This window comes from Tursiops truncatus, chromosome 9 (assembly GCF_011762595.2).
Source record: "Tursiops truncatus isolate mTurTru1 chromosome 9, mTurTru1.mat.Y, whole genome shotgun sequence".
NCBI lineage: Eukaryota > Metazoa > Chordata > Mammalia > Artiodactyla > Delphinidae > Tursiops > Tursiops truncatus.
In genome coordinates, this window is record NC_047042.1 from 44,613,138 (window position 1) to 44,636,621 (window position 23,484).

Sequence of the window (23,484 nt, forward strand, 5' to 3'; positions counted from 1 at the left end):
CTATCGAGATTTCCGTGCGTTTGATTGGTGGAGCGAGAGTGCTGGCCTCCGCCGATTGGTTTCGGAGGAATCCGCCCCGTAGACGTCCGTGGGGCGCACAGTCTCAGTTGTCCGCTAGTTTCCTGCCGGCTGCTGGCATTGCGTTGCAATCATGGTGGACGTGATGGAGTCGCCGAAGGCGCGCATCAACGCCAGCATGCTAGCTCAGTTCATAGACCAGCCCGTTTGCTTCGTAGGGAGGCTGGAGAAGGTGCGCACACTCACCACCCTCGGCTTCTTGGGGGAGGGGCCCGTGACAGTCAGGGTGGCGGCCTCAGGGTATGTAACGGAGGGTGAAGGAGGAGGGACAGCCTTATAGCATCACTGCGCTCCCCATTGCTTTATTTCTCACAAGGGAACTTTTTGCACACTTTTTAACCATTGCAGCCCAATTTTGGCGCTTCTTTTAGGACGCGGAATCGCGACGTTTTCGAACGCGCTCCTTTCTAAATTCTAGCGTCCCACCCTCGTTTGTATTTACTTAAAGGAAATTATAGACATAACTCCATCTACTTCCTGGTTTTTTAGTTACCCAGATTTGACAACTAGCCCAGTTTTCTTGTTTCCTTCTTTTATGCAGTTTCCTCTTTTCTCAGACTTCGTTTTCTCGTTGAAGTCTCTCTTCTATAAAACATTCTTTGACTGTACTTCACGGATCCAATACCAGTCTGTTACGTTACCCCATTATTAGAGTGCAGCCCTTCATCCTGCTGGTGAGAAGCAGGCCCAAAGTGTCGGGACCAGGGAACCTAGAAAACTTTTGTATAAAGGCTTACTAGTTTATTTCAGTCACATATCTTCTTGAAATCGGTGTATTCGGACTTCACAGATAGGGAAATTGGTTAGGAGTAGTGTATGGTTCAAGGCCTCAGTAAGTAGCAAAGCTGTCATACAAACCAGATCTGACTGCACTCTGCCGCTTACAGGACTAGAACCTAGGTTTTCTGACAACCAGTTCTCTCTTTACTTCCTCATGCCTAATTTTTAAAAACATATCATCTGTTTTAGATAATATGGACTCTTTAATTGTTCTTAGCATAGGGTTGCCAGATTTAGCAAATAAAAATACAGGACACATTTGTATGGAAAATGTTTGTTGTTTATCTGAAATACAGATTTAACTGAGCATCGTTTGATCAGGTATGTATGGTAACACACGATAATGTGAACCAGTTAAACTGTTCAAAAACAATTGCTTTGTGTGCATCGATTAAGTAAGTTTGGGTCACTCTGCTCATCTTTTGTCAAACTTTTAATATTTTTATTTTTCAGATTCATCCCACTGGGAAAATGTTTATTCTTTCAGATGGAGAAGGAAAAAATGGAACTATTGAGTTGATGGAGCCTGTATGTTTAAGTATTAATCCTATGTATATTATCATTAATTCTTCATCTTGTTTTGGTTTGTTGCTCATGTTTCTGATTCTTGGAGTGGATGTATGAAGGACCAGCTTATCAAACTTCCCTCTCTAAAATCAAATATTTGTCCTCTTCTTACATTATATTTCCCTTTACATTTCTAACCAATGATTTTTTTGGCTCTGTTATTTTTTTAATACACCCCTTAAATGCTGGGTGACAATTCTCATTCCTTATGAAAATTACATAAGAAAAATCTTCCGTTTAAATCACTTTTTCCTCCCTCAAGAGTTTTACATTTTTAAAATTCGGTTTTCTACTTTTGTTTACATTTATTTTCAGTTGTCACTTATTTGTTTTTACATTTTATGTTTATTGTACTTAAAAATATTTTCTTGGTCTTTTATGAAGACAGATCTGTATGCTGTTTGGTTATTGGATGCAGAACACACTGTACAAATGTAGTTAATAGAAAGTTCCTTTCAGTGGGTCCTTTTAAACAAATTACTCCTTGTGGAAATGCTGGACATTCTCAGTATCTTTAAGTGATTTTGTCTTCAACTTAAACATTTAACTGTATCTTTGGACCCGAAGCCACTGCTAAAGGTAACAGGACTAGTGACATGCTAACAGTAATAAGTACTCAAACGTTTTTTAACAAGTTATAATTCCATTCTTGCATTGATAAATTTTAAAATGATTTTGCTACATGAAATGAAAGATAAGATTAGTAAACTGTAGAACAATTTTCCAAGTTAATTATCAACTGAAAATGTGATAACACCAAGTTGACATTTTGTTCTTTGTGTTAGCTTGATGAAGAAATCTCTGGAATCGTGGAAGTAGTTGGAAGAGTAACGGCCAAGGCAACCATTATGTGTGCATCTTATGTGCAGTTTAAAGAAGATAACCATCCTTTTGGTAAATAAAACGTTCTGTAATTCATGGAATTAGGTGGAAAACAATTTTATTTTTAACTTGCTATATCTTGGTCTTGAGTTTCAGTCCTGTTACGTTTTCAATTTCTATAGAATTTTCTGATCCAAAAGGAAAATGGTAGGACATTTTGGCCTGCTTCTAAACAGTGCTTGTGTATGTAGGAAACTCAACAAAGATTAATTAATTAATATTTGTGGAAAGAAAAATTTTTTAAATGGGGTAAACAAAAATAATGTTAATAGTTTTGTTTGATTTTAATATATAGATTAAAGGCATCAAATAATGCATAGCACCTAAAACACAACCAGGCAAGAACTGTGCCTGTACAATGGATGTCAAAATGGGTGGTCTCCTATACTCCATGTCTTTTATTTTTTGGAGCCATAGTTAAATAAATATGATGATCTATATCTCAGTTTTAGGAAATGGATTGTGAAAACAAGTTGACCTCTAAAAGGGAGAGAAAAGAGAAATAGGTATAACTCTTTAGATAGTAATTGATGTTACAGCTTTCCACTGTAGATTAAATGTTTGCTGAACTGTTTCTTTCAGATCTTGGACTTTACAACGAAGCTGTGAAAATTACCCATGAGTTCCCTCAGTTTTTTCCTTTGGGGGTTTTGCAGTATGCTTGAACTTGATGAATTTTTTATGATTGCCAATGAGCTACATTGAAGATTATTAAAGGAGGCCCCTGCTATTTAAAGGAGAGACTCCTGTGATTTTTAATACTGCTATTTGTTCTCTTTTTAATTTCATTTACCTAACGTTATTAGATAGTCCAGTATGGCATTTTCAACAGAACTGGTTTATTGACAGTTCTCACCTAAGTCCTCATAAAGAATCATTTCTCTGGCATATGGTCAGATTGGATGCAAGAAAAAAGCAGCTGGCTGAGTTTAGTTTTCTGTTTCATTAATAAAAGTTTAAATGATACATATCGTTGGTCATATCATTCTTATTCTTCTAGTCATCTATTCAGGCACAAACTTGGAATTTCATAGCTGTAAGGTCAGGACTTAGACTTACCAAATGAAACCCTGGGCCAATTGTGTTAAGAATTTACTTGCTACCTCATGAATTACACCATGTTAATTACTTCCTTGACACTCTGAAAAAATGATTTTATTAAAACAGCAAATAGAATCCAACATCTTATGTAATTTGTGAGTACCTACATTAGTCAGTGCTCTCTAGAGAATCAGAACCAATAGGATATATATGGATATATATATATATATATATATATATAAAAATTGTTATGCAGATTGGCTTACATGGTTATAGAGGCTGAGAAGTCCCAGGATCTGCCATCTGCAAACTGGAGAACCATGAAAGCTGGTGGTATAATACAGTGCGAGTACGAAGGCCTGAAAATAAGGGAAGATGATGGTGTAACTCGCAGTCTGAAGACCTGAGAACTGGGAGGACGCTGGTGTAAGTCCCAGAGTCTGAAGGCCCGAGAACCTGGAGCTCCAGTGTCTGCAGGCAGGAGAAGATGGACATTCCAGCTCAAGGAGAGAACAAATTTGCCCTTCCTCTGCCATTTTGTTCTATTTGGACTCTCAACCAATTGAATGATGCCCACGTACTTTGGCAAGGGCCATCTTTACTCAGCCTACTGATTCAGATGCTAATCTGTTCCAGAAACACGCTCACAGATACACCCAGAATAATGTTTTACCAGCTATCTGGGTATCCCTTAGCTCAGTCATACTGACACATAAAAGTAACCATCATAGCATCTCTTTCTCAGGATTTTAAAACTGAGCATTCACTAGGCCAAAAAAGGGATACCTGATCATTAAAACAGTTGGTGGAATCATTTAATTTTTTTTTTAATTCTTTTCAACTGTCATTATCCTTAATATGAAATTCCTACTGACCTGTACTTCATACCACCAAGTACCATTGGGAGTGAGCAGGCACGGGTGTCACAAGGGTAGGACAGTAATACAGAGTAACTGGTGTCCTATGTGGCCACAAGTTTTATGGCCTGACCCATTTTCTTCAGTGAGGAAATAAACTAATTCTAAATCCATTTAGGTTGTAAATTATACCAGAAATATTTATTTTAAATTGGTACCATCTTCAATTTCAACTTTCATCGCAAAATATTCTACAAATTACTTAAGCAACAGAGCTACTCATGGTAAAGCATTTTATTACAGGAAGTAAAGACAATCGTAATTGAAATTTAGGTGTAGGAGGGACATCAGCTAATCTCAATAACACAGTGTTATCTCCAGTGCTAGAGAAGGGGTCAGTCCTCAATTGTGTTAACCTCGGAAAACTCAGTGCTATTAAATGTTAAAGGTGTCCTGTTTGAAACCTTCCCTTGAACTACTATGTTCAGTAAGGTGGACTAAATGACTAGGGTACCTTGCTTTCTGACAAGTGAATCCTTTACAGTAATGATTTATGGTGCCATTTCTCTAGCCCCAGCCTCACCTCTGAGCTGTTCAACATCTGCACTTGCATGTCCCACCAGCGCTTTAGCTTGAATGAGTGTAGTTTGAATAGATGCAGCCCCCCTGCCTTGTGTTCCCTGACTTTTTAGTAATAATTTTTTAAAGATATTTCACATATATAATTCACCTATTTCAAGTGTACAATTCTGTGGCTTTTAGTACACAGAGTTGTACACCCATCACCACAATCAATGTTAGAACATTTTCATCACCCCAAAAAGAACTGTACCATTTACCTGTCATGGCCCAGTCCCTACACCACCACTACCCGCTCCCTGGCCCTAAGAAGCAACTAATCTACTTTCTGTCTATAGAGTTACCTGTTCTGGATATTTCTTATAAATGGAATCACATATGGCCATTTGTGACTGACTGATTTAGCATAATGTTTTCAAGGTTCATCTGTGTTATAGCATATATCAGTGCTTCATCCCTTTTTATGGCCAAAAGTATTCCACTGTACGGATATACCACATTTTGTTTATCCATTCATCAGTTGCTTTACATTTGGGTGGTTTCCACCATTTAGGTATAATGAACTATGAACATTCATGTGTAAGTTTTTGTGTGTACATATTTTTTCTTTCTCTTGGGTATATACCTAGGAGAGGAACTGCTGTATCAAATGGTAAATATGTTTAACTTTTGAGGAACTACCAGACGGTATTCCAGAGTGGCTATACCATTTTACATTCCCAGCAGCAGTGTTTGAGGATTCTAATGTCTCCACATCCTCAACACTTATTATCTGACTTTTTTATTATAGCTATACTAATGGGTGTGAAGTGATTTTGATTTGTTTCTTTTAAAGTTACCATAAGCCACTCTGTTGGCCAGAAAAGCTTGAATTGGCCACAAGTTTCACTTTTTCACCTTTTCACTGCCACTGCCACTACAAGTTCAGACAATTGTCATCTCTCACTTGAGCTATTCCAACAGCCCTAAATATATTACTGGACTTACTGCTTCCAGCCTCTTCCGATCACCCGGCCAATAGAGTTGCGTTAAACATCGATTGTACTACAATCGATACTACAAAGTTTAAAAACCAGAGAAGTGTGAATAGGGGAAAACTTCCTGGAAAGCTTACAGTGGAGAAACCTGGCCAATATGACCTTAATGAAGTGAACAAGGCTAACACCACCAGTGATGACATGTGGATAAATCGTGTGCCCTCTGATGGGATAAGAAAGGCGCTTCACCTTTGTGCTATTTTTTCATACATGCATAATGCCAATCTAAGCATGAGAAAATATCAGACATACCCAAATTGAAGGGCATTCTACAAACTGATCAGTACCCCTCAAAACTGTCAAGGTAATGAGGAAAGACAGAATCTCACAGAGCACAGAAGACTAAGGAGACATGACAACTAAATGTGATGTGGGATCATGGACTGGCTCCTGGAACACAAACAGGACATTAATGGAAAACAGGTAAAATCTGAATAAAGTCTGGAGCTTAACTAACGTACCAACGTTGCTTTCTTAGTTTGGACAAATGTACCAGGATAATGTAAGGTAACATAAAAGGAGACAAACTGGGTGAGGGGAGGAACTCTATCTTTGCAACTTCCCTATAAATCTAAAATTACTCCAAAATAAAAAAAAGCATTGAAAACAAAATCAACACCCGCCAGAGGCTCCCCAGTGACTAGGTCAAGTCCACATTTCTAATTAGCAGTTCAGACCCTCTGCAATCTGACCATGTCTCACCTCAGTCCCAAATCCTACTCTCCCCTGGAAGCAACCCTCCAGCGCTGATCTACTGTTGCCACAACACACTAGACCCTTTAAGATCCGGATGCTGTTGAACTTGCTCTCTGCTCTGACTGGAATGTCTGTCTCTATGCCCAAAGGAAAACATTCTCTAAGCTTTCCCTAACTTGGGCAAGCAGAGTTAGTTGCTTTATGTTATATTCCTCTCATCACACTTAACTTGCTCATAGCTTTTTTGGGGATTAAAAAATATATATAGATTATATATTTTTATAACACTACAAAAATCAGAAAGTAAATTTCCTACTGTCTCCCCAAAGACACTGCTATGGATTGGTGGATTGCTTTCCAGAACTTTCTCTACATAAACTGTCTGTAGGACCTCAATATACTGCCCTGCAACATGCATTTTTTGTTTAATAAGTCTTGGCAATTAACATACTGAGCTATCTCATGCTTTTTTTTTTTTTTTTTTTGCGGTACACGGGCCTCTCACTGTTGTGGCCTCTCCCGTTGCGGAGCACAGGCTCCGGGCGCGCAGGCTCAACAGCCATGGCTCACGGGCCTAGCCGCTCCGCGGCATGTGGGATCTTCCCGGACCGGGGCACGAACCCGCATCCCCTGCATCGGCAGGCAGACTCTCAACCACTGCGCAGCCAGGGAAGCCCTATCTCATGCTTTTTAATGGCTGAAAAATATCCACTGTGCCAAGTGTTTCCTAATTTATTTAACCAGTCTTCTAATTAGTCTTCCCCACTAAGAAGAGGCCCTTATAGATGAAGAAACTGTAGCTTAAAAACCTGTCTTATTTGTATTTCCCAATGCCTAACATAGTGTATGAATAAATTAGTTCATCCATCCTGGTTTGAGAAGCCACAAAGCTGAGAGAAGAGGTTATGAAGGCCTGAACCATAATTTGGTGAAGCGACAAAGAATAGGAGGCCAGGAGTTGAGAATATATTATAATGGATTCCATAGGATAATGGATTCCATAGGACTCAGTGATGATGCTAGGACTTACACAGGGTAAGAACCAAGGATGAGATCAACAGGTGAGAAAGCAATAATTTCACTTCAATACAAATTTAAGTAGTTAATAGGCCCTTGAGTAAAGATGTCCAGAAGATATTGGAAATGTAGGACCAGACAGAGATTTGAGAGACAACCTGCCTAATATTTAGAGTAGACTTTAAGATATCTACCACTTAGAAATCTCTAATGGTTTGAAACCCATTTTTCCTAAATTTGGGGCAAAATGCATTTGGCAACAAAATCTGATTAAGAATTGTAGTGAGGCTACTTATAGTCTTTATTCTACTTCCAGTAAATACTCATATGCTTCACTGAAGAAATATTACCATGTTTGAGTAGAGGGTGCTGCCCCTCTGGGAAGGGTGTTTCATAACATATGGTAAATATACCCTCTGACTTTTCTAACATCAAAGAATTCTGAATTCTGAAGTACATACGGCTCCAAGAGTTTCAAGTTAGGGATTGTGTTCCTAAATCAGGGAACAGCATCCAGAGGAAGAAAACCACAGAACCTAGGGGGGAACTGTGCACTTATGGAACAGCAGTGGGAGAGTGACTGAGTCAGGAGAAGGACCCCAGTGGTGCCCAACACCTAGTAAGCACTCAATAAATATTCATTCACTGAAAGAATATCATGAAAGGCAAGGAAAGAGAGTTTCAAAGACCAATCAATGATGCTGAAAGCTCAAAGAACGGAAGATGACGACTGAGGATAAAACACTGGCATTACTAACATATGTATCACACATTTCTAAAAAGGACTAGGCTACAAAAATAAAAAGGGAAAACATATCGAAAAAGGAGATAACAACTACAAAAACACTCAAGAGGAAATAAACTTAGGCTTTAAATTTAACTCCAGGTGTGCCTGGGAAGCTAGGAAAAGGAAGGAATAATATAGGCCATAGAATTTTAATAACCTTAAATTTATCACGACAATCAAACTTTTCCCTAATATTAAATTCTAAAAGGAATATCACACAGAATCTAATGTGAGGGATGAGGAGCTACAAAGTGGTTGCCTTCAGTCATAATTTTACAGATGTTTTTCAAATGATTGTTTTTATTTTCATCTGATAAAGACAAAATTAAAACCAACTCTGAAAACATCTCTTCATGGGGTATCACTTTGAGTGATAAACTAGTATTACTAAATTTATAGCATTTTGAGGTTGTCTTTTAAGGTATTAACTTAATGTGCATTAAGACACTCAACAAATATTTTGTGTCAAGTCCTGGGCTAATTGCTAGAAATACATATAACAAAGTCCCTAACCTCTGAAATTTCAATCTATGGCAGTTTAGCATAATTGCCAAAGATGTCTCAACTCAGAACTATTTAATTTTAACTGGTCTAAGGTTTCAAAGAAATCCATCATGATTAAGAACAACCAAATTCTGTAGGTTCTATTTAGTGAAATTCCAATTTGGTTTCCTCCCTTACTTAATTCACTTGGAGTTCGATTCTGATCAGTTGCTGAAAGAAAACTAATCATCCTAGTACCACAGGTTATCATTCCTAAAAAGATGATGCTAAATCTAGAGTATTAATAAAGCATAGGTTTCAAGTTACTTCCTAATTGTGATATTGGTTTGAGGTAAGCCTCTTATGTTCTTTATGACCTCAGTTGACCTAGAGCATAGGGTTTTGTTTTGTTTTTTAACATCTTTATTGGAGTATAATTGCTTTACATTGCTGTGTTAGTTGCTGCTGTATAACAAGGTGAATCAGCTATACGTATACATATATCCCCATATCCCCTCCCTCTTGCGTCTCCCTCCCACCCTCCCTATCCCACCCCTCTAGGTGGTCACAAAGCACCAGCTGATCTCCCTGTGCTATGTGGCTGCTTCCCACTAGCTATCTGTTTTACATTTGGTAGTGTATATATGTAAATGCCACTCTCTCACGTCGTCTCAGCTTACCCTTCCCCCTCCCTGTGTCCTCAAGTCCACTCTGTACGTCTGGGTCTTTATTCCTTTCCTGTCCCTAGGTTCTTCAGAACCTTTTTTTTTTTTTTGGTAGATTCCATATATATGTGTTAGCATATGATATTTGTTTCTCTCTTTCTGACTTACTTCACTCTATATGAAACTCTAGGTCCAACCACCTCACTACAAATAACTCAATTTCTTTCCTTTTTATGGCTGAGTAATATTCCATTGTATATATGTGCCACATCTTCTTTATCCATTCATCTGTTGATGGACACTTAGGTTGCTTCCATGTCCTGGCTATTGTAAATAGTGCTGCAATGAACATTGTGGTACATGACTCTTTGTGAATTATGGTTTTCTCAGGGTACAGGGCATAGGGTTTTAAGATGGCTAATTAAGACCAGAGGTGTAGGCTATGGACAATTTATAGGGTAATACACTCATCTTGGGGGCAAGGATTAAAGTTTTCATTAGCATGCCATTGTTTCTTCTTTACATATTACAAAATGTCAGAGGCAGGACACTATGTTCTTTAGAATTTTGTTGTCTTTAAGATTTGGACTGAACTATAGTGCTTTCACATATGAAAAACATTTTTTTCAACCTGATTATTTCTGTAGGTGGGGAAGTAAAGAACAACAACCTCTGTGGACTCTACATAATGCAGTATTTAAGATGCAAAATTGAGAAAACTTAGAGCCAATTCTCAAACACTGAGCACTGTAAGTTGGAAGAAAGGAAAATATATAAGCTGTGTAACAGTTTTGGGCAATGCCATAGATGACACTGTGACTTAATTAGCCCCCTTTTTCAAAAAAAGACTATTAAGTTTTCACAGAAGTTTGAAATATTACCAAGGAAAATCAGGCAACTATTTTGGCTGGTAAGAAGAATCTCTCATCATAAAATGTTATACTGAAGTAATAAAGTTCATTTAGTAATAATAGGTTTAAAAAATGGTTTCACTGAAAGATCTTGGTATCTTGTCACCCTGAATCTTGAGATATAATCAGCAAGGAGAAATTCTTCTATTGAATAATAGCTAATTAAAAAGCTAGATAACTTAATATTATTTTTACCTTAGATATTCATTTTCGAAATGAATATTATTTAGGTCTTAACATTTATTTTCATTAATTCAACTTCACTTAATATACAATGATCATTTAAAGCCAAACTGCATTAAAAAAATTTAGCATAACTCTATAGAAAACCAGAAACAGTATCACATTTCACTTAAACATTTTAATATTTTTCTTTAGCTTTTGAGGAGCTTTAAGTGTTATGAAAACATTAGACCTGATGAGAAAATACATTTATTTACAGAGATTCATCTTTTCTTTTAAGTAATCAGGGTCCTAGTGAGTCAATTATTTTTTTCATATTGCTCAGAAATGTTATGCCTTAATTGGTCATGTATTTGACCTTTCATGAGAGGCGAACAGTGGACCAAGAGCTGCCTCATTTTGGAATCTCCTCAGAAATGACTAAATGTCTTCCAGATGAACATATTATGGATCAAGGGAGGAGCTAGAAATTAGAATCCACTGCCTCCAAAGCAGGGGAATTTGTAGACTTCTTTTACTTTTAGAACTCAGTGACCTAGAGGAATTAACCCACTGGGCAATTTCCTTCACTCTCAGCAGTATGATTAAGTCATGAAAACAACTCAGTATGAGATATGATATGTATATATTTCTACCCCACTTGTTTCCAAAAAAAAAAGAATTTAAGACAGCTGCAAAGCCTTCTATCCCTTCCCTGTTTTCTCATCATAAATTCATACAATGTGACTTTCCCAAATGTAAACTTGAGCTACCAGTGGAAGTAGAATGGGACACTCAATTGATTTACTATCATTTGTCACCAGAATATTAATCTGCTAAAACTGGCATTAATATCCTGCTTTAACCCTTCTTAAGGAAAACTTTAAAATGTCATTTCAAGATGAATAATATATGTTCTATGTTGCTTTTCTTCCTTATTTTATAACTTAAACCTATCTGAGGTACAAAATTAAGAATATATTTTAGGCAATTCAGGGAAAATACATTACCAGTACATATGAACTCAAAAACTATACCTAGAGAGATCTTCAAGATGGCAGAGGAGTAAGACGGGGATATCACCTTTCTCCCCACAAATACATCAGAAATACATCTATATGTGGAACAATTCATAAAGAACAACTACTGAACGCTGCTAGAAGACCTCAGACTTCCCCAAAGGCAAGAAACTCTCCACGTACCTGGGTAGGGCAAAAGAAAAAAGGAAAAACAGAGACAAAAGAATACAGACGGGACCTGCACCTCTGGGAGGGAGCTACGAAGAAGGAAAAGTTTCCACACACTAGGAAGCACCTTCACTGGTGGAGACAGGGGGGTGGGCAGGGAGGAAGCTTCGGAGCCACGGAGGAGAGCACAGCAACAGGGGTGCAGAGGGCAAAGCGGAGAGATTCCCGCACTGAAGATCGCTGCCGACCAGCACTCACCAGCCCGAGAGGCTTGTATGCTCATCCACCGGGGCGGGCGGGGGCTGGGAGCTGGGGCTTGGGCTTCGGAGGTCAGATCCCAGGTAGAGGACTGGGGTTGGCTGCGTAAACACAGCCTGAAGAGGGCTAGTGTGCCACAGCTAGCCAGGAGGGAGTCCAGGAAAAGGTCTGGAACTGCCTAAGAGGCAAGAGACCATTGGTTGCGAGCACGCGAGGAGAGGGGATTAAGAGCACCGTGTAAATGAGCTCCAGAGACGGGCGCAAGCCACGGCTATCAGCGCTGACCCCAGAGATGGGCATGAGACGCTAAGGCTGCTGCTGCAGCCACCAGGAAGCCTGTGTGCAAGCAAGGTCACTAACCACACCTCCCCTCCCAGGAGCCTGTGCAGCCCGCCACTGCCAGGGTCCCGGGATCCAGGGACAACTTCCCCGGGAGAACACACGGCATGCCTCAGGCTGGTGTAACATCATGCTGGCCTCTGCGGCCGCAGGCTCGCCCCACACTCCGTACCCCTCCCTCCCCCGGCTTGAGTGAGACACAGCCCCCGAATCAGCTGCTCCTTTAACCCCATCCTGTCTGAGCGAACAACAGACGCCCTCAGGCAACCTACACCCAGAGGCGGGGCCAAAACCAAAGCTGAACCCCAGGAGCTGTGCGAACAAAGAAGAGAAAGGGAAATCTCTCCCAGAAGCCTCAGGAGCAGTGGATTAAATCTCCACAATCAACTAGATGTACCCTGCATCTGTGGAATACCTGAATAAACAACGAATCATCCCAAAATTGAGGCAGTGGACTTTGGGAGCAGCTGTAGACCTGGGGTTTGCTTTCTGCATCTAATTTGTTTCTGGTTTTAAGTTTATCTTAATTTAGTATTTAGAGTTTATTATCATTGGTAGATTTGTTTACTGATTTGGTTGCTCTCTTCCTCCTTTTTTTTTATACATATTTTTTTCCCTTTTTCTCTTTTTGTGACTGGGTATGTGTGTGCTTCTTTGTGTGATTTTGTCTGTATAGCTTTGCTTTTACCATTTGTCCTAGGGATCTGTCTGTCCGTTTTTTTGTTTGCATGTTTGTTTGTTTTTTAGTATAGTTTATTGCACTTGTTACCATTGGTGGATTTGTTTTTTGGTTTGGTTGCTCTCTTCTTTCTTTCTTTTTTATTACATTTTATTTTTAATAATTCCTTTTTTAAAAATTTTAATAACTTTATTTTATTTTATTCATTCTTTCCTTCTTTCTTTTTTTCTCCCTTTTCTTCTGAGCCGTGTGGACGACAGGGTCTTGGTGCTCTGGCCAGGTGTCAGGCCTGTGCCTCTGAGATGGGAGAGCCGAGTTCAGGACATTGGTCCACCAGAGACCTCCCAGCTCCACGTAATATCAAACAATGAAAGCTCTCCCAGAGATCTCTATCTCAACGCTAAGACCCACTCCACTCAAGGACCAGCAAGCTACAGTGCTGGACACCCTATGCAAATAATTAGCAAGACAGGAACACAACCCCACCCATTAGCAGAGAGGCTGCCTAAAATCAAAATAAGGTCACAGACACCCCAAAACAAATCACCGGACACGGTCTGGCGCACCAGAAAGACAAGATCCAGCCTCATCCACCAGAACACAGGCACCAGTCCCCTCCAGCAGGAAGCCTACACAACCCACTGAACCAACCTTACCCACTGGGGGCAGACACCAAAAACAATGGGAACTACGAACCTGCACCCTGCAAAAAGGAGATCCTAAACACAGTAAGTTAAGCAAAATGAGAAGACAGAGAAACATACAGCAGATGAAGGAGGAAGGTAAAAACCCACCAGACCAAACAAATGAGGAGGAAATAGGCAGTCTACCTGAAAAAGAATTCAGAGTAATGATAGTAAAGATGATCCAAAATCTTGGAAATAGAATGGAGAAAATACAAGAAACGTTTAACAAGGACCTAGAAGAACTACAGAGCAAACAAACAATGATGAACAACACAATAAATGTAATTCAAAATTCTCCAGAAGGAATCAATAGCAAAATAAATGAGGCAGAAGAACGGATAAGTGACCTGGAAGACAAAATAGTGGAAATAACTACTGCAGAGCAGAATAAAGAAAAGAGAATGAAAACAGTTGATGAGAGTCACAGGGACCTCTGGGACAACATAAACACACCAACATTCGAATTATAGGGATCCCAGAAGAAGATGAGAAAAAGAAAGGGACTGAGAAAATATTTGAAGAGATTATAGTTGAAAACTTCCCTAATATGGGAAAGGAAATAGTCAATCAAGTCCAGGAAGTACAGAGAGTCCCATACAGGATAAATCCAAGGAGAAACATGCCAAGACACATATTAAACAAACTATCAAAAATTAAATACAAAGAAAACATATTAAAAACAGCAAGGGAAAAACAACAAATAACACACAAGGGAATCCCCATAAGGTTAACAGCTGATCTTTCAGCAGAAACTCTGCAAGCCAGAAGGGAGTGGCAGGACATATTTAAAGGGATGAAAGGGAAAAACCTACAACCAAGATTACTCTACCCAGCAAGGATCTCATTCAGATTCGACGGAGAAATTAAAACCTTTACAGACAAGCAAAAGCTAACAGAATTCAGCACCACTAAACCAGCTTTACAACAAATGTTAAAGGAACTTCTCTAGGCAGGAAACACAAGTGAAGGAAAAGACCTACAATAAAAAACCCAAAACGATTAAGAAAATGGTAATAGGAACATACATATCGATAACAACTTTAAATGTAAATGGATTGAATGCTCAACCAAAAGACATAGACTAGATGAACAGATACAAAAACAAGACCTGTATATATGCTGTCTACAGGAGACCCACTTCAGTCCTAGGGACACATACAGAATGAAAGTGAGGGGATGGAAAAAGATAATCCATGCACATGGAAATCCAAAGAAAGCTGGAGTAGCAATTCTCATATCAGACAAAATAGACTTTAAAATAAAGACTATTACAAGAGACAAGAAGGACACTACATAATGATCAAGGGATCGATCCAAGAAGAAGATATAACAATTATAAATATATATGCACCCAACATAGGAGCATCTCAATACATAAGGCAAATACTAACAGCCATAAAGGGGAAATCGACAGTAGCATAATCATAGTAGGGGATTTCAATACCCCTTTTTTCACCAATGAAGATCATCCAAAATGAAAATAAATAAGGAAACACAAGCTTTAAATGATACATTAAACAAGATGGACTTAATTGATATTTATAGGACATTCCATCCAAAAACAACAGAATACACTTTCTTCTCAAGTGCTCATGGAACGTTCTCCAGGATAGATCATATCTTGAGCCATAAATCAAGCCTTGGTAAATTTAAGAAAATTGAAATCGTATCAAGTATCTTTTCCGACCACAATGCCATGAGACTAGATATCAATTACAGGAAAAAAATCTGTAATAACTACAAACACATGGAGGCTAAACAATACACTACTTAATAACGAAGTGATCACTGAAGAAATCAAAGAGGAAATAAAAGAATACCTAGAGACAAATTACAATGAAAACACAATGATTCAAAACCTATGGGATGCAGCAAAAGCAGTTCTAAGAGGGAAGTTTATAGCAATACAATCCTACCTCAAGAAACAAGAAACATCTCAAATAAACAACCTAACCTTACACCTAAAACAATCAGAGAAAGAAGAACAAAAAAACCAAAAAAATTAGCAGAAGAAAAGAAATCATAAAGATCAGATCAGAAATGAATGAAAAAGAAATGAAGGAGACAATAGCAAAGATCAATAAAACTAAAAGCTGGTACTTTCAGTACCAGCTAAATTGATAAACCTACAGCCAGACGCATGAAGAAAAAAGGAGAAGATTCAAATCAATAGAATTAGAAATGAAGAAGGACAAGTAACAACTGACACTGCAGAAATACAAAGGATCATGAGAGATTACTACAAGCAACTACATGCCAATAAAATGGACAACCTGGAAGAAATGGACAAATTCTTAGAAATGCACAACCTTCCGAGACTGAACCAGGAAGAAATAGAAAATATGAACAGACCAGTCACAATCACTGAAATTGAAAATGTGATTAAAAACATTCCAACAAACAAAAGTCCAGGACCATATGGCTTCACAGGCAAATTCTATCAAACATTTACAGAGGAGTTAACACCTATCCTTCCCAAACTCTTCCAAAATATAGCAGAGGGAGGAACACTCCCAAACTCATTTAACGAGGCCAACACCCTGCTACCAAAACCAAAGATGTCACAAAGAAAGAAAACTACAGGCCAATATCACTGATGAACATAGATGCAATAATCCTCAACAAAATACTAGCAAACAGAATCCAACAGCACATTAAAAGGATCATACACCAGGATCAAGTGGGGTGTATCCCAGGAATGCAAGGATTCTTCAATATATGCAAATCAATCAATGTGATAAACCATATTTACAAACTGAAGGAGAAAAACCATATAATCATCTCAATAGATGCAGAAAAATCTTTCAACACCCATTCATGATAAAACCCCTCCAGAAAGTAGGCATAGAGGGAACTTACCTCAACATAATGAAGGCCATATATGACAAACCCACAGCCAATATCGTTCCCAATGGTGAAAAACTGAAACCATTTCCTCTAAGATCAGGAACAAGACAAGGTTGCCCACTCTCACCATTATTATTCAACATAGTTTTGGAAGTTTTAGCCACAGCAAACAGAGATGAAAAAGAAATAAAAGGAAACCAAATCAGAAAAGAAGAAGTAAAGCAGTCACTGTTTGCAGATGACATGATACTATACATAGAGAATCCTAAAGATGACACTAGAAAACTACTAGAGCTAATCAATGAATTTGGTAAAGTAGCAGGATACAAAATTAATGCACAGAAATCTCTTGCATTCCTATACACTAATGTAGAAAAACCTGAAAGGGAAATTAAGGAAACACTCCCATTTACCATTGCAACAAAAAGAATAAAATACCTAGGAATAAACCTACCTAAGGAGACAAAAGACCTGTATGCAGAAAACTAGAAGACAGTGATGAAAGAAATTAAAGATGATACAAACAGATGGAGAGATATACCATGTTCTTGGATTGGAAGAATCAACATTGAGAAAATGACTCTACTACCCAAAGCAATCTACAGATTCAGTGCAATCCCTATCAAACTACCAATGGCATTTTTCACAGAACTAGAACAAAAAATTTCACAGTTTGTATGGAAACACAAAAGACCCTGAATTGCCAAAGCAATCTTGAGAAAGAAAAACAGACCTGGAGGAATCAGGCTCCCTGACTTCAGACTACTACAAAGTGACAGTAATCAAGACAGTATGGTACTGGCACAAAAACAGAAATATAGATCAATGGAAAAGGATAGAAAGCCCAAAGATAAACCCACGCACATACGGTCACCTTATCTTTGATAAAGGAGGCAAAAATATACAGTGGAGAAAAGACAGCCTATTGAAAAACTGGTGCTGGGAAAACTGGACTGCTACATGTAAAAGAATGAAATTAGAACCCTCCCTAACACCATACACAAAAATAAACTCAAAATGGATCAAAGATCTAAATGTAAGGCCAGACACTATAAAACTCTTAGAGGAAAACAAAGGCATAACACTCTATGACATAAATCACAGCAAGATCCTTTTTGACCCACCTCCTAGAGAAATGGAAATAAAAACAAAAATAAACAAATGGGACCTAATGAAACTTAAAAGCTTTTGCACAGCAAAGGAAACCATAAATAAGATGAAAAGAGAACCCTCAGAATGGGAAAAAGTATTTTCAAATAAAGCAACTGACAATTAAAGGATTTAATTGTCAAAGCAATTAAAAGGATTAATCTCCAAAATTTACAAGCAGCTCATGCTGCTCAATAGCAAAAAAACAAACAACCCAATCCAAAAATGGGTGGAAGATCTAAATAGACATTTCTCCAAAGAAGACATACAGATTGCCAATAAACACACGAAAGAATGCTCAACATCACTAATCATTAGAGAAATGCAAACAAAACTAAAATGAGGTATCACCTCACACCAGTCACAATGGCCATCATCAAAAAAATCTACAAACATTAATTGCTGGAGAGGGTTGGAGCAAAGGGAACCCTCTTGCACTGTTGGTGGCTATGTAAATTGATACAACCACTATGCAGAACAGTATGGAGGTTCCTTTAAAAACTACAAATAGAACTACCATATGACCCAGCAATCCCACTACTGGGCATATACCCTGAGAAAACCATAATTCCAAAACAGACATGTACCACAATGTTCACTGCAGCTCTATTTACAATAGCCAAGATATGCAAGCAACCTAAGTGTCCATCAACAGATGAATGGATAAAGAAGATGTGGCACATATATACAATGGAATATTACTCAGCCATTAAAAGAAATGCAGTTGAGTTATTTGTAGTGAGATGGATGGACCTAGAGTCTGTCATACAGAGTGAAGTAAGTCAGAAAGAGAGAAACAAATATCATATGCTAACAAATATATATGAAATCTAAAAAAAAAAAAAAAAACGTTCTGAAGAACGTAGAGGCAGGACAGGAATAAAGATGCAGACACAGAGAATGGACTTGAGGACATGGGGAGGGGGAAGGGTAAGCTGGCATGAAGTGAGAGTGTGGCATGGATTTATGCACACTACCAAATGTAAAACAGATAGCTAGCGGGGAGCAGCCGCATAGCACAGGGAGATCAGCTCGGTGCTTTGTGACCACCTAGAGGGGTGGGATTAGGAGGGTGGGAGGGAGACGCAAGAGGGAGGAGATATGGGAATATTTGTATAGTTGATTCACTTTGTTATAAAGCAGAAACTAAAACACCATTGTAAATCAATTATACTCCAATAAAGATGTTAAAAAAACCCCCACTATACCTAAGGTAACTTAAACAAAAATAATACTTCTTTGTTTAATCTGTGATTTGAGGTTGATTCCTTCAGTACTTATTTAAAGAAAAAATAGGCCTAAAAAAAGGGCAGGGGGCAAATAAAAATTTGTAAATTTCATCTACAATAATTGGTAAAAGACACCAGTTACGTATACATCTATGATTCCTTAATCAAAGGGATAGAAAGGATTATAAGCACAATATGCTTCTAGGTATGACCCCCACAATATGCTTCTAGGTATGACTCCCTACAAAGTCTGGAATCCATGACATTTGGCTTCTATCATTTTTAAAATAGAATCTAGAGATAAGTAGTCTGATAAACTGTCTCACTGGAAATGAGGTTAGGAAACTGCAGAGATTTGGGAAAATAAAGTAATGCATAAAGAGAGCCATTTGCAGCAACAGAACACTGAGGGATTTATATAACAAAAATTTCAGAAATGAATTATTTGGATTGATGCATTTGAACTTAAAATTTTTTTTGAGTTAAAATCATTAAATCAATGACATTTAGAAACAGTCATGCTGCCTTCTGCGTTCTCAACAGATTCTAAATTCAGCTACATGTGTGTGTCTTGTGATCACAAGATCTGGTTACAAATAGCAATAATTGTTACAAAGCAAATTACACGGTGGCACAGGAAAACACTCCCCCTTCCAGCAGAGAGGAAAGTGGTTACCTCACTTATATAGCCTGAACGTTATATAATGAAGATTACAGACTTTAAGATTTCAATAAAGGATGTATGCTAAAACAGAAAAACTATTTGATGAAAATTAAAAAGATTGCTTTATTTAGTAAAGAACTTCTAGAGCACTGATGAGAAATATTTAAGTGTTTATTGGCTACGGAAACTGCTGTTACTAGGAAACAAATTTATTAATTTCCATTCATAAGCATGTGGGCATGCAAATAAGAGTTTTATTCAAATAAGGCTTGAATATATTACAACATATTACAATATACATCGCAAAATAATATTGTATAACAAACACTGTACAACATTTATACAATATTATTTATATACAATGTATTATATTTATGTATTATATATATAATTGTAACAATATACTACAATTATATATACCATATATTACAACTTGGAAATAGGTAATTTCTACTTAGACAGACTCTATACAGACAAAAACGACTCATGAAATACTTAAAATCATGAATTGTTAGAGTTTTAATCCCCACGCATTTTAGTAAAAAATGGTCAGGGCATACCAAATTTTAGGGCTAAAAATGGCAAACAGGTGAATGCTGACTAGTTGGTAGTTGCTGCCTCCAATACAATGCGGAAAAAGGTTCTGAGAAAAAGAGCGTAATTGATTAGCGACTTGTGTCGAGGGTAAAGAAGGGCATAGTCACTCGCTCATCTCCAGATCGAGCACATCTTAGCCTAACCTGTTCATCTCACTGTGACTGAAAAGAGTCATTTGTCATTGGGGAATTTTAACATATAAAGGAAGTTTGTTATTGGGCCACTTGTAGAATTCGCATTCCCATGTTTTGTTTGGTTTGGTCTGGTTTGGTTTTTCCCATATCACAACAATGTTCCCTCTTACTGAAATCATATTCTGCCCACTTTCCAGAATACAAGTCTCAGTTATTTATATCACTGTTGGGTAAACATGTCCTCTACTTAGCAGTACTCAAAGCCGCCTCTTCTAGCTTCTTAAAATATACACATACCAGAAAAAAGATGAAAACTAACAATGCCATCACCCACAGCCTCACTACTAGAATCTGGAAAGAATCTTAATCAATATAGGGCAGAAGCAGCTGGATTGAGAAAAACCTATGATGGCTCCATTTCACTGTACAACCAGTCTCAGCTCTGAAGAAAATGCACATGCACTTTGACCAATATAATTTCAGGTAGTTGTCTTAATTCAGAAGTAGATTAAACAGTTGGTCTCATGAAATTCAGAAGAGAGCAGACAGGAAAAAATGGGAAAATATAAGAGGAATGGACAAAAGAGTCATATACTGGAACACAAAAGTAACTGAGGGGAAGTTTAAGTTCAGTAATATTGACAACTCTCAGGCAGTTATCCCAGGAGCAGAAAGAGATGCTAAAATAGAAGTTCTAAGTTCCAGTTATTTTCCTTGAGTATAACACTTTACCAAAACTACAATCTATCACTTTTTTCTAGGCCTATGCAGACCCTCATTCTCCACCATCTGTTTTAGAAATGCAGCCCACATCACCAAGACATCTAAATTGTGATGTTCTTATCTCCTCATTCTCACATCTGCTTGCTGAAAAATTAGAAAAGTTTCATTTCACTGTATCTGAGTATCATTTGTCAATCTCAATCCTCCAACTACTTTCCTTTCTGGACTAATTCTGGCCTTTCAAAAATGTGTTTACCCCTTTACTTTTTCTCTAAAGGCAATGATTTTGCAAGTTTACTGTTCATCATTGCATGCAAGTTGTGTAATTTCATAAGTGTATTTCATATACATGACAGTGATTAATAAAGAGAGTGGGAAGTTTGGAAATCTTAGAGGGTTGTACTCAAAACAAGAACAACTCAACTTCTATGCCTTCCATCCTTCTTTCCTCAACCTAAGGTTTTATGATGGTAGCTAATCAGCAAAAACAAAACAAAACAACCTTACCAGGTGCGACAGAGTGACTCAGAGGGATTATTTTATGTAATTTTTAATGCCATAAATTAGTTCATTTATTTAAATGCTAATCTATTGTCCTAGCATAACCCTCCCATGGCAGAATCAATTTCAGTAATGATGCTGATGGCTGCAATATGATCAACTGAAGCCTCTACCACTTGGTACAAAAGGAGTGGAAATGATAGACAACTCATTAATCATTTATCCCAGAGATGAAAGTGTTCAGTTGCTGATGGGGTACTGTAGGTGAATGCTGTCAAAATGAGAAATATCAATTGTCAGGCCTCGTGCATAATAACGGTAGAGCTATTTTTAAGCTTCTCTGAAAATTACAATTATGCTCTTTTTCCCTACAGTTCCCTCACGTACGCTTGGCAATTTTGTTCTATGAGAATCCATTCTCATTCTGCTCAGATGTCTGTGCTTGAGAAAATATATACTCCTCAAAACTTAACATAAGATATTTGAAGTTATTTAGAAATCAGTAGAATTCCACATATTGGGAGTGAACTCTTAAAGAACTGAGAAGCAAAAGAGGCAAACCAGGAAAGGTACTGAATAACTTTTTGGTTCATTTTCCCCCCATAGGATATGTTTTATCAGCAGCGAGGACAATATACATTTTTAATTTCTCAGATCCCTAGAAGGAACAGATATATTCTATAATTCATACATTTTCTGTAGAGATAACAGAATTTAATGAAATACTTAAAAAAATTTTTGTTCACCAAATTAGGTGAACAATGTTACCAAAAGAAATGATCTTGAGAATCTGCCTCAGCTTATCTCCAATTTTTTTTTTTTTTTTTTTCTTTGCGGTACGTGGGCCTCTCACCGTTGTGGCCTCTCCCGTCACGGAGCACAGGCTCTGGACGCGCAGGCCCAGCGGCCATGGCCCACGGGCCCAGCCGCTCCGCGGCACGCGGGATCCTCCCGGACTGGGGCACGAACCCACATCCCCCGCATCGGCAGGTGGACTCCCAACCACTGCGCCACCAGGGAAGCCCTCCAATTTGTTTAATGCTTCCAGTGGAAAATAATGTTCCTGGACTGGAGGAGTATTCTCTTCTGGAAGCCAGCCGTATCTTACCATTCACTTAGAGTTACACTCACTTTTCCAGAAAGAATTTAATGTATTTCAGAAATCTATCTATCTTTAAAAACTGGTGCATTCGTCCTAAGAGTCACAACTGATCCTACATTCTATTTTTGAGGAATGGAAGGAAGTCAGATTTAAGATGAGAAAACGTATTAACTTCCCCACATTTATCAAGCTGCTGAGTATTTTGCTCCATAAATTATACATCTTCATCTATTTGGAGAACATTTATGTGCCATAAAGCCACACACACATAGTTGTACAAATATTAAGTATACCTGCTTAATGAATAATACAAATTTCCAAATTACTGGGGAAAGTACTTTTTCTTTGACATAACTGATATATGTAGCACAGGAACTTTGTGCCATTCAAATTTTTACTATAATCAGCTATCAGATTACTGGATGCTAAAAAGGATATTTCGTTTTACCTACCACATGTCTGGCAGTGGCAACTTCTTGACTGTCACCAGCAAAGTATATGGCTGCAATATAATAAAATGTGGACAAACATGAATTTTGACATTTGCTCTTTCAAACTCCAGGCTTTCTTGCATACACGTCCCCCACACCCTGGCTCACCCTCCCTCCCCATGTACATACGTATGTATACATATAAGTGGAGTTAATATTCTTTAAGTTAAAAGATGTAAGATCAAATCATTTGCATGATTTCTTACAAAAATGCCTGTTTGAAGTTTATGATACATTAATCCCTTCAAATGCTCTTCCAGACTACTCTTGTCTTTATATTTTAAGAGCCCAACTAATTAGATTCCTATATCTTAATTTCCAGTTATGAAATTAAGGCAACATGCTTTTCATAAACT

At 37.9% G+C, this 23,484-nt stretch overlaps 3 protein-coding genes across 5 annotated transcripts in view; 1 reads left to right on the plus strand and 2 right to left on the minus strand.

The window, feature by feature from the left end:
• UMAD1 (UBAP1-MVB12-associated (UMA) domain containing 1) overlaps positions 1-23,484 on the minus strand; it is a 271,475-nt gene that overhangs the window by 247,487 nt on the left and 504 nt on the right. The window contains exons 2-3 of one of the 2 annotated variants that reach the window (XM_019927866.3): positions 23,090-23,139; positions 3,615-3,707 (exon numbers count right to left, since the gene is read on the minus strand). The gene's annotated coding sequence lies outside the window, so the exon portion shown is untranslated. The remainder of the gene's footprint in view (positions 1-3,614; positions 3,708-23,089; positions 23,140-23,484) is intronic. The other variant, XM_073809686.1, reaches the window with a different exon arrangement.
• On the plus strand, positions 5-3,273 carry RPA3 (replication protein A3). Its single transcript, XM_004330037.4, has 4 exons — positions 5-250; positions 1,312-1,386; positions 2,211-2,319; positions 2,890-3,273. Exons 1-4 carry the CDS (start codon positions 152-154, stop codon positions 2,970-2,972), a joined length of 366 nt encoding a protein of 121 aa, XP_004330085.1. The 5' UTR covers positions 5-151; the 3' UTR covers positions 2,973-3,273.
• MIOS (meiosis regulator for oocyte development) overlaps positions 19,738-23,484 on the minus strand; it is a 240,648-nt gene continuing 236,901 nt past the window's right edge. For both annotated transcript variants that reach the window (XR_012333955.1, XR_012333954.1), the window contains exons 13-14: positions 23,090-23,139; positions 19,738-21,806 (exon numbers count right to left, since the gene is read on the minus strand). The gene's annotated coding sequence lies outside the window, so the exon portion shown is untranslated. The remainder of the gene's footprint in view (positions 21,807-23,089; positions 23,140-23,484) is intronic.

Excerpts from the sequence above, each read along its gene's own strand:
- RPA3 (XM_004330037.4), top strand. The coding sequence starts at position 152 with ATGGTGGACGTGATGGAGTCGCCGAAGGCGCGCATCAACGCCAGCATG. Across the intron at positions 251-1,311 it reads TCGTAGGGAGGCTGGAGAAG|ATTCATCCCACTGGGAAAAT; the intron begins GTGCGCACACTC and ends TTTATTTTTCAG. Across the intron at positions 1,387-2,210 it reads CTATTGAGTTGATGGAGCCT|CTTGATGAAGAAATCTCTGG; the intron begins GTATGTTTAAGT and ends TCTTTGTGTTAG.